Raw genomic sequence first — 15,998 nt, 5'->3', positions numbered from 1 at the left:
TAAGTTTAAGTTAAATTTTATTAATTTAAAACAAAATGAAGCTAATAAATGTTATAAAAAATGAAACATTCTTTGAATTATTTTATATTAGCAAAAAGCTAATAAACGCTTATTTGTGGTTGTTGCAAACATCCCCTTAATCAGTTCCAATCTCTTATTAAATATGAATTGAAAGGCTGCAACGAGTACAATAATTAAAATTTATTTTACTTTATTTCCTTAAGAAGAAATAACACAGTAAATGAGGAGTAAGAAGAAAGAAAGATTTGGGGAATAATAGTTGAAACAAACATAAAAATATCGGTTTATTTGAAGTTGAAGAAGCCCAGATGTTTCCAAGTACAAATGATGAACCCTAGCTAACAGGGCTTTCTACAGAAACAGCGCCTTCGAAATCCTTCACACTCCCCATCTGTGAAACCTTCACTCACACAAACCACCTTGCAGTTGTGCTCAATAATGCAGGGTCCCCTGAATGTGAAACTCTCTGATTCGCATGTCCTACCCATCGCCTCCTCTGCATTTTTGTAGACACACATCAATCTTTTATATACATACATACAGATTTAGAGAGAGAGAGAGAGAGTTACCAGAGGCCAAAGCGAACACCAAAAACAGGAGAAGCCCAATAACGTGTTTAGCATTCATCCTTAACCTGCATCATAATCCTCCACTGTATTTGGGTATTTATACTAATCCGATATGGATCAACGCGGACAACTGGATATGTTTGAATTAAATGCTGCTGCTCCATTTCTGAAAGCAGGTCGTGGGAAGAATAGACCGAGAGGTAAGACTTAGGCTGGAGATTTGTTTGGTTTCATAAGCGTAAATGTTGGTTTAAGCAACAGGCTGTGATGACTTTTTTCCTCCTAATGTCAGACCCTAATCCTTTCACATCTAATCCACTGTATCAATATTCTTGGCAGAAGTGATAACGGGCCTTCTTGTTACCGCATTTGATCTCGTCATTCTTGTACCCAAATAAGCAGATAGCTCTGCTACAGATACAAGATAAGCTTGTCATGAAATCAAGGTGACATTTTTCAATTGAGTTCGTAACGGGCACAGAACCAACATATATATTTGCATTGTGAGTACCATGTATCGTGGTGAAAGCTGAAACCATGTTCCACTGCTCCGGTCTCTCTTCCCTTTTTCTTTTAGGATTAAATTCAATAATATTAAGAGTAGATTAAAGGCGTGCAGCAGATTTCCCAAAGGTAAGATTGTCGTTGAAAATACAATCAAGATTAGTAGAGGCCGTCCTAATTGGAATGAAAAGCCCCCTTTGCTAATGCAAGTTTTGGAGTTTGCTTGCTAATGCTGACCGATGTGTTTAAATTTTCACCATGGTCATTTACAAATAAGTGGTATGATCGTTCCCCACGGTTGGTTGGTTTACATGCTCCAGTTCTCTAATTCTCATGTCTGATGAAACTGTGACAAAAGCAAACATTTTATACTGTTGCGATAACCTTAGCTCTACTGCCACCGTCCAAATTCTTTCTAGACGAATCAATCACAATTAGTTGCAAAAATTTTCTTGGTATTTGAAAGATAAACGACGTTGCAGGAGGAGAATGCACTTGCCAAGCATACAATTTGTAGCTATAAAGATCAATTTCCATCCTGCATAGGCTTAAAAACAGCAGAGAGACAACCATACATGTATCTTCTACATTATTCTGACGCCCTTCACATGACTACTCACTATAATGATAAAAAGGCCATTCACACTTCAAGCACTGAACGAGAGCTAAAACTTCTGAAACCACATCATCTTCCAAACTCATGGCTTGCAAAAGAACTTCATCAACACGGGCTATAATTCTACTTAGTGGCTGCTACCAAAGCCATATGCTCTATGAGGTCCAAAACTCGGTTACTGCAAAAAGGAAGATCAAATAGGAGTGTCATAAATGAAGTTGTGCAGTGCTAGAACATAACATGCATGCCAGGAGGGGGGGGGGGGGGAGAGATAAACTATACCTGTAACCCCACTCGTTGTCATACCAGGAGACAAGTTTCATGAAGGACTTACTAAGACCTATTCCAGCCTTGGCGTCAAATATACTTGACCTGTAAGAAGAAAGTGAAATAAAATTCATTAGTCAGTCACATGTCCAAGGGAATGATATGTGAAATTAAAAATCTGGAAATGTGCGCATTATATAGAATCAGGGTTACAAGTGATGGACTCGAGAAACCAAAAAAGGAATCACCTAACCCACAAACAAAACTAAATGACACAATCAAGACATGAAAAAATTTTCTTAGATCATGCTTCAAAAAAAACTATGGCCATCCATCATTATGAGGGAACAATAACCATATACAGAGCTGGCTGGATGCAGCAATAAAAGATTTATTACTTTATAAGGATCTCAAGGTACACTGTGGGCTGGGTTGACCTAGGACCGGCACAGATCAACCCAAAAAACCCAGCCCAAGATCAACCCACTACTGTTCATGGCCTATCTTTGCACAAGCCTGGCCCTCTAAGTGGGCCCCAATTAGATCTATTTTTAAACTCAGGCCCAACCCATGGACCAGTCCGGTTGAGGCCCAAACCACGCCCCAAGCCCAAAAATTAATTAACTTTAAAAAAAGGCCCAACAAGCCCGCCCCAAGCACGGTCTAGGACCAAGTGGTCCTGGGCTACTGGGCTAGGCTGGTCCTAGGTATTGATTCCTGGGGCAAGCTGAAGACCAACCTGGTCTCAAGCGGGCCTGGGCCAAACCAATCTATTTTTTTATTGGTCCAATCCGGTCATGAGTTGGGTTAGCCCAGCCTGGTCCAAAGTGCATCTTGACAAGGACCCTTACCATGTTAAATAATATATTCATAGAGAGTGGAGCAAAACATGTACCTTGAGTCACCAACAAAATCATTGGACACGACATCTTCATCAGTGTACCCAAGAATTCCTTTCAATGGACCCTCTGATGCATACCTAACATGACAATTTAGACAGAAATTCCTTAACAATCAAACACACAAAAGGAAAGAGAGAGGACACCATATAGATTTGGAAACAGAGACAAGGTTCACGTACTTTATGGCTGCTTTCACATCTTCATAAGAAGCACTCTTTTCAAGTCGACAAGTCAAGTCTACAACAGATACATTAGGCGTTGGAACACGGAAAGCCATTCCAGTGAGCTTACCATTAAGTTCTGGTAGAACTTTTCCGACAGCCTAAAAGTTTAAGTTGAAAATAAAGTTAGGTGCTCGGTACTGGTGGTAGATAAAGTATTTTCAGTTGAGGACTGGCTACTACCTTCGCAGCACCAGTAGAGCTAGGGATGATATTCTGCCCTGCTCCTCGGCCACCCCGCCAGTCCTTCATTGAAGGGCCATCAACAGTCTTCTGTGTGGCTGAACATCAAGAAGAGTCAGTTCCAGAAGAAGAGTCAGGACTATACATAAGAACAATAATGGGCAATGCTGAAATTCCCAACACTGCAGGTATGCAAGTGGCCACAAGACGCATACCTGTAGTGGCATGGACAGTTGTCATTAAACCCTCTAGAATTCCAAATTCCTCATGCACTACCTGCAAAGTATAATATTGTAAAAAACGAGCAAATACATTTCACAGACTTCAAAAGGATGGCCGCCTAATTCTAACTCTTAAAAGTGTTGCTGCAGAATGTCATGAAAAGTTTACAAACTAAAACAACTGCTGCAGATCCACAACTGATTTGTCTGGCAATGAACACTAATAATCCAAAATACTATTCAGATTTCAGTACAACCTTGGCCAGAGGGGCAAGGCAATTGGTGGTACAGCTGGCATTGGAAACGACATCCATGCTTGGTTTGTAAGTACCCTCATTAACACCAACAACAAACATTGGAGCATCGCCTGATGGAGCTGAGATTACAACTTTCTTTGCACCACCCTACACAATGAACTTCAATGAGGAGCTTCTTATATGAAATGGCAAAACATATTGTTTAGAACATCATAATTGAGACTAACCTTTTTGTGTGCTGAAGCCTTCTCAACAGTTGTAAAGACCCCAGAAGATTCAACAACGTACTCAGCCCCATAATCACCCCAAGGAATCTCTGCTGGGTTCCTGTATATTGAGGGATCCAGAAGTGTTACATGCATGTAGCATGAGTCCATATGCTTATTGAAACGAATTGTAGATCCTAAATCACATAGCGATACCTTTTACTGCTAACTTTGATCTGCTTTCCGTTGATATCTAAAGTGGAGTCATCAACAACTCGAATGGTGCCCTTGTAAGGTCCATGAGTTGAATCATACTTGAACATGTATGCCTGAAAGGATTATGGACGCACCATATGATGCTTAAAACAAAATGCGGTAACTAGTTTCTGGATTTGGGTGCATGATCAAAGAGAAGGACAGGGAAAGAGGCAACTACTGCATTTCTGATCAAAGAGGTTATGCCGAGATATAAACATGTGGTTTATCGGCAATCTGAACTGAACATGTGAAACTACTTTCTCTAGTTTAGCAGCTCTCTGGTGAAAAATGCAAACGAAAGTTGAACATGCATACTGACCATGTATTTTGCATCAATGAAAGGATCATTAACTGCCACCACTTCAATATCATTCCTGAAAGTCGCTATGCGTAAAACTAGTCGTCCAATGCGTCCAAAACCTGCATGGTTCAAGCATTTTAATTATATGTTTCCATAGCTAGACGTCAACAAAAATTATCATGAAAATAAGTGATGTATATTAAAGTGAAACAGAAGAGAACAAAATATGGCTAACAAGACGTACCATTGATGCCAATTTTTGTTTTCCCACTACTTCGGGATTCTGGATCAGCAATAAGCAGAAGGGAGCTGGTCAACACTTAAACAGACATTACCAAAAGTGCAGGAAAAGATTGCAAGTGTTCAGGCCTTACTTTGCACTGTTGGAGGTATTTCCGTTGCTGTTGCTTTAATAGGTTGGATACAGCGGGTAGTAGACTTCCTACATAGTTTAAATTCAATGTCACTTGAAGCCAGGATGACAAATACATCAATAACTATTTATAAATAATGAGAATTGTGCATTCACTCAACTGCAGTGGCAAAGATGAATCCAAAGTGATGCTAATTCCGAAAACACTTGACTGGAACTTCACAGCATTAACATTTTGGTTAAGGCCACCGCATGATACCTAAGACAAATTTAGCAATTACTCGTTACAGCACTGTTAGAGAACTTAACTCCATTATGCATCAGATACAACTGGACAGAACAATACAGGAAGAGCAGTAATCATGAAACAACTCTCTGCCATCTTCAATATCATGTTTTCTAGTCCTCGAGAAAGTAACAGTATTGTTTTGCAGCAACTAAGTAAAACGCAGACTATATTATTATTATTATAATTATTATTTTGATTTGGTACGCAGACTTTATTTTTCATCTCATGTTCATAATACTTTGATAACATTAGCATATGCAAAAAAAAATTCAAACTACTAATGCCAAACAGCTGATCTGAGCTCAAGATCAAAATAAAAATACCACGACAAACCTTTAACCGGTCAGACGGACAAAAAGCGTCAGCATCGAGAACGGGAGAGGGTGCAGATCTAAGGAGCGAAGAAGAGAAGGCCATTTCTCAACAACAAAGCTCCCCGAAAGGAAATGCAATGAGCTGATCCGTAGACCGCGTTTTCCTAATCGAATATATAATGAAAAAGGAACCGCAAAACCCTAGAAAAGCAGAACAGGTTTTGCCCTTTGAAGGAAAGAGCTGGCCAACTTTCCAGTCCTATTTAAATAGGCAAAAATAAATCAACGGAGGCGGAGATATTGAGAAGGTGAAGCTCGTGTGATTTATGATGGCATGCCATCCGCATGTGCATAACGAAACCAAACGAAATAGCACTTTGATTTTAAAGTTTGGGAAATAGAAAGACGACATTAGCACACCCACTACGGGAATAAGCCTAACACGCTTTCTGTTTCTTACGTTGGTGGGGCTATCGTTTTTGCAGCTACTGTCCTTGGTAGCCACGTCTGACTCTCCTCGATTCTGGGTCCCACCGCATCTTTCCCTTTTCACTTTATTGCCCTTTTGGACCCCAGCTGTAGCCTCTATGTATCTGTACGCAATAACATCATACGTTGTTTACTAAAAACCCCTTGTCGTATAATTATATTTTAAAATAAAATACAACGATGTTTCATAAAATTTACTATAATCTTAAATATTTTTTTATTATTTAAAATTTATTAATGTTTTTAATTTTAGAAACCGTCTAATAATTAATTCAATCCGCTTCATTAAATTTTCATTCATTTTTTACAATGAATCAATCAAAAATATCAATATAAATTTGATCATACAAGTATTTTGTCATATTATTATACTTTAAACACTACATTATAATAAATTACTTCATAATTTCATGATCGAAATTCTTCAAAAATATATATATAGAAATTAAAATATATTGGAATCAAATAATGTGGATCGCGTAATTGTTTGTATTATAATTGAATGTTTATATATTTGTATTAATTACGAACATAAACTATAGACAAATTTTGCGACAAATAATCAAATATATTCTATTTTATTTTCATAGCCATGCTTGGTTGCTATTAACCGTAATCAAACATCATTTTCACAATGGTGCACTACATGACACAAACTTTACTAATCAACTACTCCAAATAAATGTTTATTTTTCTATAAAAATAATATTTTGATTTTACACCTTTTTATATTTAAATTGATTAATACAAATAGTATTATCTTTTAAAATACTATGACTTTTATTTTATTTTCACATTTCAATTTTATTTTCAAACACCAAAAATTTTACGAAAATTAGACTTAGAATTTTTATGAAATTTATATTTATTAAAAAAAGTAGAAGAACATTGCGAACACCCTCGAAACTATTTCATTTGAGAGTTGGGACTTGATTGTACATTCTTTAGAATAAATTACACCTTTTTATTCCTATATTTAGTTATTTATTTGATTTTGATTCTTAATTTTTGATCCTTACTTTAATAAATTGTTACATATTTATTTAATCGTTAAAAAATAAAATTAAAATTGAAATTACACGGCTGGAGTGTGTTACACGGCTGGAGTGTGTTACTTGCGGGTAGAGATGCATATAATTAGGTGGATGTGGGGAACGGTATGTTGAGAAAAGGGATGGGCTCATCATATATAGCCCACTAACCTAATTTCGGGGCCTGCTATCCATCATGGGTAATGGTTATGAAATCTTTCGAAGGCAGGTGGGCAGGAGAGCGAGCGAGGGGTTTGACAAGCTCCCTGCAACGGCGTAAAACGAAAGTTCAACAATCGTCAAATCACAGCCAACCAGCTTTCTCCCACATATTTTGATCGCGATCAATGTCTCCGTTTTCTGCGCCCAAGCCTTTCTTCCTACACCAGAAATTGAGCTCCCTTTTCTCATTCCTTTTGCTCCTCGACTTTCAGGGACTTCCACCCCGCCCTTCCTCTTTCCCCCTTCATTCTGGTACACTTTTTTCCTTTTTCGTTTTGATTTTTCAATTTCATGGCCTTCTGTTTTTTGGTTTCTGATTGTTTTATTTCTTTGAATCTTTGCATGTTTTGTATGGAGCTGCGCATGTATGCATGTATTTGGATTTGGCATGCTCACGTTATTTGCGCATTGATGCCAGTATGCGTTTAAGTCTTGATCAGTAAAACATCCATTTTAACCGGATGCAGTATGGCCGCGGAATTTGGAAGGATTTTCTCGCTTTCACATTCTCTACATTTGCATTCTTTTATTTAGTTGTGTTGTATTGTTTTTTCTTTTCTGGCAATTGGAAGACGTATAGAAGATGATCGTGGCTTCTTTTTGAGCTCCACATCTCAATAGTCCAACCTTGCTAAGTTTTTCTTGGCACAATTCAGGACTTGGGGAGGCAACTTAAGTTTGCCCACATTTTAATTTTTCTAATGATTATGCGAACCTGTTGATCAATCTTCACAAACCTCAGTACTCAGGTAGAGTTAGCCACCGCTATCCGTGATTGTGTGGAAAACAGGCTGTACACAAGTATTTGTCCTAGATGGAATTTTTATCATATATGAATTTATGTTCTTGTTTACTTTGTGTAAATGCTAGGCTGCCCCTTCTGCTGAGAATGCCATGTGCTAAATATCATTTGGCAGGCTTTGTAGGATGGCAACTGTCAGCTTCAAATACTGGGATGATTGCGTGGATCCTGAGGACTTGGATGATATGTGGATAGAACCTGATGTCAGTGCAGAGTGGACTGATGTTGGAGAGACCAAGGGATCGAAGGTCCACCTCTCGCGCGATCCTGATGGTCATCCTTATTTAACACAGACCGAGATGAAGGTAAACTGGAAAACCGAATATCATTGCTACTTGCACTTTCACCTAATTCAAGTTGTACAATGGACCTCAGATGTGCAATGCCATAAACGTAATTTCTGCAAATGGATTGATGCAACGTTCAGCCAGCAACATCATTTCATTTTTCAGTAAATACAAATATAGTCATTGCTCAATAGTATTTGATGTGCACACCATGGTTGTGTAGTAACTCTCACATGATCTAATCACTGATACCTTGATGTTCATTATATGACATTATATCTCAACGTATCGGAGAACAAGCCGCAGAGATAGATAACTTGGCTCCAGTTCTACTTTTGGTGCTCCCTTGCCTTGAAAAGTTTTCTTACATTTAAACTGAAGTTAAGATGTAAGGTGTTATGAATTTTATTTTTACAGGCTGTGGCAGGAATTATCGTACGAAGGCACTTTGTCTCGCAGATAGACTCGGTATGCTAATCTACATAGCAATTTGAATTTCTTATGTGAAATTCTATGAATCATGTACAAAGTTTTCAATTTCTAATTAAGGATGCCAATTACTGTGATCATGACTTCCTCAACATTTCCTTCTTCTTTTAGCTACAAACAAAGATTTCAGTTAAAAACTATACGCCTTCGTCAAAGTCAAGCATTCAAATTCTTTTTGTATCTTCCATATATACAGTGGAGTCTTCCTTTTGTCATTTCACATTTTCTTCAGTTCCTTAGTTTTCATAGATCTTGTTGTATTGGAATTTAAATGTTTGCTGTTGAATGTTGAGTAAATTGCAACTCCTACAAATAAGAACCACAAAAGCATTTTGCTTGCCTGATTTATTTATTTTAACAATAGTTAGCTGTGCAAATTCTGAGTTTCTAATTCTTTATTATGCCCGGATATGTATACCCAAAACCTTAAGGATTTCATTTGCAAACCAAATTTGAGCTGCTTTTACTCAATTCTAGCTTATCGCATAAGAACTTTCTGATATGTGTTATTAAAATTGTGGTTCTCCGGCATCAAAATTTGAAAATCAGGTTGCACTTCAATTTTACCTTAATAAAGCTCTAGGAGATAAAGCAGCAGAAGGCCATCTTTTTCTCAATTCAATTATGTTCCTGTCATCAAGTCACATCTTTAGCTGTTAAATTTGTCTGAATGCTTCACTCTTGCCAATGCCCTGCTTAAGAGCACGTTAAGGGAATTGACAAAAATTATGTGACAATTCATTGAAGCTAGTACATGCCAATTTTTAGGAGAGAAACTATACTGTGTTTCCTGCATGGGTCGTTGGTGAGTTCAAGTTTAGAAACATAAAGGTTAAGATCAACTGCTTATCCTGCTTTCTGTTCCTTAGGACATGCTTTGCGCCATCGCTGAGCTTGAAAGTGATCGACAGCCTCTTGCCACAACCTATCACAAAAAACCTGAAGAGGTCAAGATGGGAATCATGCAAATATCACCAAAAACTGCAGAGTGGTTAACCAGGTAACAATTATTTCAGGTTCTCACTTCTGTAGAGAATGCACAACTCCTATGAGGATCCATTTTTCCAAATTGAAACTACTTTAAATAAGTTAAAAATTTCTGCTTTCCTGCAGGGAGTTGGGTTATACAGCCTATCAAGTGGCTGAGAATTCAAACCTTCTGTATGAGCCTTTTCTTAATGTTTATTTTGGGGCAGCTTATCTCAAATGGCTATCAAATTTTGACCAAAAGTAAGATGAAAAATGTGGAATTCACTTGCCCCAGTTGCTGTTTGCAATCATGCTATGTAGATATCCTACTGGCATAAAACCTACATAGCAAAACTTAAATGCCAAAAATATTTATTTTCAGAGAAAGGAGTGAAGAGTTCATGATTAGGGCTTACAAAGGTGGCACGAAAAAGGCTACTCATAAGTCAACTTTGCCATACTGGAAAAAGTATCTCACTGTTAAGGAAAGACTTCCATCCAGGTAATTGCTTCTCCATGATGTGGATGAACTTATTGCATGTTTGGTCTGTTAGATATGAAACAATGGGAAACTAATATCTAGTTGTATCTGCAACTTCATAGGTTCACTACTTCATTTGGAATAGAATGTTCGGTGATCTTCCGTCTATTTTCCTTCCCCATTAGAAATAACTTTTAATCCCAAACAGTACATTGTGATGTAGTGAGTGGTCTTAGGCTTAATTTTATGCTTACTCCCTGATGTTTACATGCATACTGACATTAAGAGCTCGAGAACTATTAGTTTTGTCCATCAAATGACACAAGCAGTTCTGTACATTAACTTGTAAGGATACAGCCAATTCAGGGAGATTTTGTACGTTTATGATGATAGAGTTTGAGGTTTGATCAAATTAAAGGGTCTTGCATGAACTAATCTGAGTATGCCTATGGAGAGAATGTTCATGATTACAAAATGCATCTCAAATAATGCAGAAAAGCCTTTGGAGTCTGTTCTGCACCTGCTCCTTCAGCCTCTGCTACTGCTGTTTCACACAACAAAGGTTTAGTGCTTACAATAAACTTGTATTTCAATTATTCTTATATGATGGAATTCAATACCGAATCATCTTAATCTTGTTAAAATCCTTATTCTGAAGTATTTAGAACCACATCTGCCCTGGTTTCTCGTGCAGCTGAACTTCAAATATGTACTGAAAAATAAATCTAATTCTGATACTAGAATGTCATACAATACTGTAATCCGTCTATATTTGAAGTGGGAGAAGTAATACCGTGAATACAATCAGATTCTTTTGGTGCCTGCTCATTACTTTCGGTTTTTGGAGATTAAAATCTATGCATGCTACATTTCATTCTGTTGAAACTGTAGATTTGGAACTGCACTACTGTAGATATTTCTCTACAGTTGTGGTTTCATCACTTACTTGCTGTTTGTACAGGAGCAGGTCCTACCAATACTACTTGGGACTCAAGGACTTCGAGTGAAGACATGGAAGCAATGTGGAATAATCCTAATGTGAACAAGGAATGGACCACATCTGGTGAGAAAAAGGGGAAAGTCCGGTTGTCTCATGACATGGAAAACAATCCTTATCTGTCCCGTGTAGAACTAAGGGTGAGAACATAGACTTCCTCACTTTTATGGATAAGTAATGAATGGTTGAATGACTATGATTTTCACCCTTTTCGTTGTCTTTGGTTTCTTAGAAGGTTTCAGTCATATTCTTTCAGTTATTTCATATGCATTATGAATTATGGCTGCACTGCATTATTTTCCATCAACCTTCTTGGCAAGCTGTACGAGGGACTTTGAATTAGACGTACAAGTCTGAAGTACAAAGACACTTTTAATATTGATATGATCAGTTGAGCTTTCCCATCGTGAATATATGTAAGGGTAAATAGACCTACTTCCCCGGATTTTTTATGGCCAAATTGCATAAAACCCCCTGTGTTTTAAAAACTCAGCAAAAAACCCTTTTCTGATTTGAAAATAGGCAAAAAAAACCCTTCATGTTTTATAAATTCTCTCCGTTAAATATGACTAACGGCACTAACTTTTTTGATAAAATGACCGTTGTACCCTTACATATTACATATTGTTCTTTTTTTTAATGATCATTAGATGCTTATTGATTAGATGAGAGCCGTCAGATCTAACCAATTAATGTTATTCGTTAGATCTTAAATTTATAAAAAATAAAATTTAAAAAAGAAAACCCTACTCCCACCCACCCCCCGCTGCCTCCTCCCCTGCCACCCCATCCCCCCCCCTCCCCTCCTGCACCAACCTCCGCCCTGCTCCCTTGCTGCCTCCCCCACCCCCCACCCCGCAGATGCCGCCGCCCCGAAATCTAAGATTAGATCTGGGCCAGCAACGCCGCCTAGATAAAGAAAGAAGGCGACGTCGCCGCCCTTCTATGTGGTGGCGGCGGCGGCCATCGCAGTTGCCCCCAATTTTTTTAATTAATTTAATTATATTAATAAATATATTTCAGTTAATTGAGAATAATTTTTTAGATAATTATAATAATTAAATATTTTAGTTAATTAAAATAATTTTAGATAATTATAATATAAAATATATATTTTGGTTAATTAAGAATAATATTATTATTCAAATTAATTTATAACTTATAATTATTATAATTTCTTAATATTTATATTAATGTAGATATCTAATTTGAAAAATAAAATTTAGTAATTTTTTTTTCATATTTTGATATTTAATATGATTATGTTTAGGAATAAAAGAATTTGCATTTGTAGAAGAGATGAAAATGCGAAAAGAAGTTTTTTAAAAAAGTCAATTTGACCATAGTAATTTTGGATATAATATAGGGATATTTTAGTCAATTAAAGTTAAAAAAAGGTCAAAATACAGAAAACATGAATCCTAATCGCACTTCAGCCGCGTGCACCCCACCTTCCGTTAGTTTCTAACAGAAGGGTTTTTTTTTTGGGCTGAGTTTATCAGGGGGGTAAAATGGAATTTAGCCGGTTTTTTACACAATTACGAATATCTCCTGTTGTTTGGGAAATTAAAAATCTCAGAAGTGGTGGTTATAATCTATCCTATATATAAATCTTGCAATGGTATTAACACCAATTGAATTGACGCTTGTATTATCATTATTTTGAAGCTGTGCCTTTCAGCACAAGTTGTTTAGTCTCTCTGTGTTTTGATGCTTTTATGTTTGTTATTGGAGGGTATTAACTGATGCTGGTTGCACCATGTGCTGCCTTTTCACCTATTCAGTGATCCCTTTATTTCACAAGCACAGATTAGTGGCTTATGATTTAAAACCTTTTACCAAACTAATAGCATTGTTTCTTCTTGCAGGCGGTTGTAGAAATCATTTTTGCGAAGCACTTCAGAACGAGAAGAATAAAACCTGTTAGTAGTATATGCCCTATCTTAATTTACTTAAGACGTATGGTGAATGAAATTCTGCTGCGAGTTTGATATATATAGTAAATTTATACCTACCTGGACAATTCTTTGCCTTGAACAAAGAAACCAAATTTCTCAGTACAAATAAAATTACTTTCGAATGAATCCAGGTGAATTTTCATAAAACAAGATATATTGGAAACAAGAATGACTACAACCTAGTACATTTAGCATTCAACCTGGCTGACCAGGTATCTAGTGTATGCATGCAGATCAAATGCAGACACTGTAGGTTTCACTACTTACTATTGTGTGTATTATGATCTTCTGCAGTAGGAAACAATGTTTTTCAATTTCTGAAGTAACATAGAAAAACAAATACCTGCCATGATCACTTGGTTCTTCATCATCAAAGTTTGGTTTATGGATAATCGTTTTCAACCAAGACAACATCTTTTGCAATTAGCTCTCTTCTGCAGATGAAAAGTTGATCTCTGTTGTTTATTTTTATAAAAATAGCACAAATATTGTCTAAGGCCACAACACATGGAACCTTGGGGGGGGGGGGTGTTATGAATTGGAAGATTGCGACTCTTTTACAATTATTCTGTAGTTTGGAAATCATTAGACTATTAATGATGTTGTTTCTAATAAAGAATAGAACAGTATTCCAATATTCAGTATACTTATGATTTATGAGTTCTCTGATATATCCATGACCCTACTGATGTTACTGTTTGAGAGCCTATATCACAATCCGCTCTCCCATTTCTCTTCTAATTTCATTCTGATGTACCAGAAGAAGCCAAAATACTACAGTAAGAATCAGGCTAATATGTCTATTTTATCTTTTGGGCAGAGTTTTTTATGTGCTCTCTCTGAGATGGTTAGCATGCGATTTGTGAACGGAATTGGACAACGCACAGGACTGATGGGAATTGATTATCCCACAGCATGCTGGCTTTACAAGTATGCCTACTGAATCTTTCTGCAGTGCAAGTGAAATACAACAGCTCTTTTTTTGTCTTTTCGTTATACTTCCACATGATGCTCAATCAGCTATGTAGAACATGGAATTAAGTAGGACCGGTTAAGGTAGCAACAACACAAATCTTTTGCAGAAGTAATGGAATATAAACTCATAAGTCATAATGCTACTGGTAGTTCGTACACACCTGCTTTCACACCAAGAAATGATGTGCCACAGATGTTGAACAACACTATGGTGCAAAGTGTCTTTCTGTTTTGTTTACTTGAACCATGCTTAATACTGCTCCTGGAATCTGCTTGATTTGTATCTAGGGACTTGGGCTTCAAAGGTTACATTGTAGAGTCTGTTGAAGATCTCACCAAGCCTTTCGTTTCCGTTTACTTTGGTGCAGCCTATATGGCTTGGTTATCAGAGTACGAGGGGAGGTAGTTTCTTTGTTAGTCGGTTCTCTCTGGTATTCCTCGTTTCGTCTTCCAACACCATCTCATTAAGAACTCAAATGTTTGACAGGGAAAGAACTCCCCATTTCATTGTTCAGGCGTATCTCTCTGGACCGCAGAATGTGAACCTTCAAGAGAGTGGTCCTCTCTGGGCCAAGTTTGAGGAAGCATTGAGCCGCTATGAAGACACTAAAAAGTACGTATAGCTGTTTGTTTTTATATCAATTAACTTCCTTTCTTACATGCTTGTTCTGATGAATGAACTACCATTGCAGGGAGGATAAGTGCACCATTCTGTGAGGTTTTAAGCCTCACCTCCCATGTTGTGACATGTACATCCCGAGCAACAACAATATTGAAAAGATAAGAGCGCTTCCCCAAGTCAAAGGTGAAAGTATATACTGTCTATGGTTCAACATCAATGTGGAGGCTCCGAATTTGGGTTTCAGTTACTGATTTTTGAAATTGAATTTTCTGTTTCAAATTTTATTGCATTTTTTACTCCCCTTAACATATACACCATGTGTACAATGATCATATATATGCATATCATGTATTGTTATTTATAAACAACTTTATACATGTGGCCTGTATATCTTAAATTAAACACAAGATGTAACAAAATTTGTAATAGAAAATTCGATAGGTGACTCTCAGTTTTATGAGTAATGTAGTTGTATTTATTCATTTTCTTCTTATTTTTGCTGGCTGCTTGAGTACAATGAGTGTGATGTATCCAATTGTGCCTTTGCAATGTAGAGAGGTGCAGGTTTTCATTTTGAAATTTGGTGAGAATTTTGTTTCAATGCACAACGGTACGTCACGTCAGCTAAAATGAAGTTAAAAGTCCCTGTTATTATGACAATAGAATTTGCCCACAAAAAAATGTCTTCTGTCTTGTTGCAAATAAACAAGTGCTCAAATCGAAGACTGCAAGGCATCTTGCACCGTCCAAGAATTGATAAAAAGCCATATCCGACCGTCCATCCACTGCCAAACAATAAGCATCATTCTCCCTCACGTCAGGATTGCAACTTTCCATCCACAGAATGCAACTCCAAATACTTCATTTGAATTTGATCCAAATTTGTGATGTTTGATTTACAAGCAAGTGGAGAAAACTTTAGCATTGACCAAATCCCAATTAATCTCCAAGCTCACATGGGTGAGTTACATTGTTATTTGGGACCATTAATAACTGCTTCCTTATATATATACACCTCATCTTGGTACTTTTTTTTTAAATTTTAATTTTCGGAGCAGATTCATTATGAATAATTAATTGATAATGTGATGGTACTATAATATCTAAAAAATAATACTGAATATATATAAGTCCAACGTCTTTCTCTTGACATAGAGATTCTTTTGAAAAATTA

The 15,998-nt window shown here is 36.9% G+C and overlaps 2 protein-coding genes and 1 long non-coding RNA gene across 8 annotated transcripts; 2 read left to right on the top strand and 1 right to left on the bottom strand.

Annotated features, from left to right (window-relative positions):
• The first annotated feature begins 274 nt into the window (after positions 1 to 274).
• On the top strand, positions 275 to 1,298 carry LOC105175101 (uncharacterized). The gene is made up of 2 exons (XR_848884.3): positions 275 to 790; positions 883 to 1,298. It is a non-coding gene; the product is annotated as an uncharacterized LOC105175101 (long non-coding RNA).
• A 230-nt stretch (positions 1,299 to 1,528) lies between these two features.
• Positions 1,529 to 5,849, bottom strand: LOC105175102 (glyceraldehyde-3-phosphate dehydrogenase GAPCP2, chloroplastic). The gene is made up of 14 exons (XM_011097434.3): positions 5,522 to 5,849; positions 5,061 to 5,158; positions 4,901 to 4,968; positions 4,771 to 4,809; positions 4,545 to 4,645; positions 4,184 to 4,296; positions 3,989 to 4,088; positions 3,762 to 3,908; positions 3,499 to 3,559; positions 3,284 to 3,381; positions 3,059 to 3,201; positions 2,873 to 2,956; positions 1,993 to 2,082; positions 1,529 to 1,888 (listed from the first exon to the last, which is right to left on the bottom strand). Exons 1-14 carry the CDS (start codon positions 5,603 to 5,605, stop codon positions 1,834 to 1,836), a joined length of 1,281 nt encoding a protein of 426 aa, XP_011095736.1. The 5' UTR covers positions 5,606 to 5,849; the 3' UTR covers positions 1,529 to 1,833.
• Positions 5,850 to 7,204: 1,355 nt separating this feature from the next.
• Positions 7,205 to 15,306, top strand: LOC105175100 (transglycosylase). 6 transcript variants are annotated; one of them, XR_848883.3, is made up of 13 exons: positions 7,205 to 7,496; positions 8,162 to 8,351; positions 8,751 to 8,801; positions 9,692 to 9,822; positions 9,936 to 10,052; positions 10,174 to 10,293; positions 10,767 to 10,834; positions 11,234 to 11,409; positions 13,138 to 13,191; positions 14,048 to 14,157; positions 14,491 to 14,604; positions 14,718 to 14,815; positions 14,895 to 15,306. XR_848883.3 is itself a non-coding variant. In XM_011097432.3 (13 exons), exons 2-13 carry the CDS (start codon positions 8,172 to 8,174, stop codon positions 14,917 to 14,919), a joined length of 1,272 nt encoding a protein of 423 aa, XP_011095734.2. In that variant the 5' UTR covers positions 7,205 to 7,496; position 8,171; the 3' UTR covers positions 14,920 to 15,306. The 6 variants fall into 6 exon arrangements, 5 of the variants coding, with proteins under 5 accessions (XP_011095734.2, XP_011095732.2, XP_020554134.2 ...); XM_011097432.3 differs by having other exon boundaries at positions 8,171 to 8,351; positions 14,690 to 14,815; XM_011097430.3 differs by having other exon boundaries at positions 14,690 to 14,815.
• Positions 15,307 to 15,998: the final 692 nt, after the last annotated feature.

Source organism: Sesamum indicum, linkage group LG12 (genome assembly GCF_026168435.1).
Source record: "Sesamum indicum cultivar Baizhima isolate 11 linkage group LG12, ASM2616843v1, whole genome shotgun sequence".
NCBI classification, from domain to species: domain Eukaryota; kingdom Viridiplantae; phylum Streptophyta; class Magnoliopsida; order Lamiales; family Pedaliaceae; genus Sesamum; species Sesamum indicum.
This window is presented reverse-complemented; position numbering and strand designations above follow the sequence as displayed.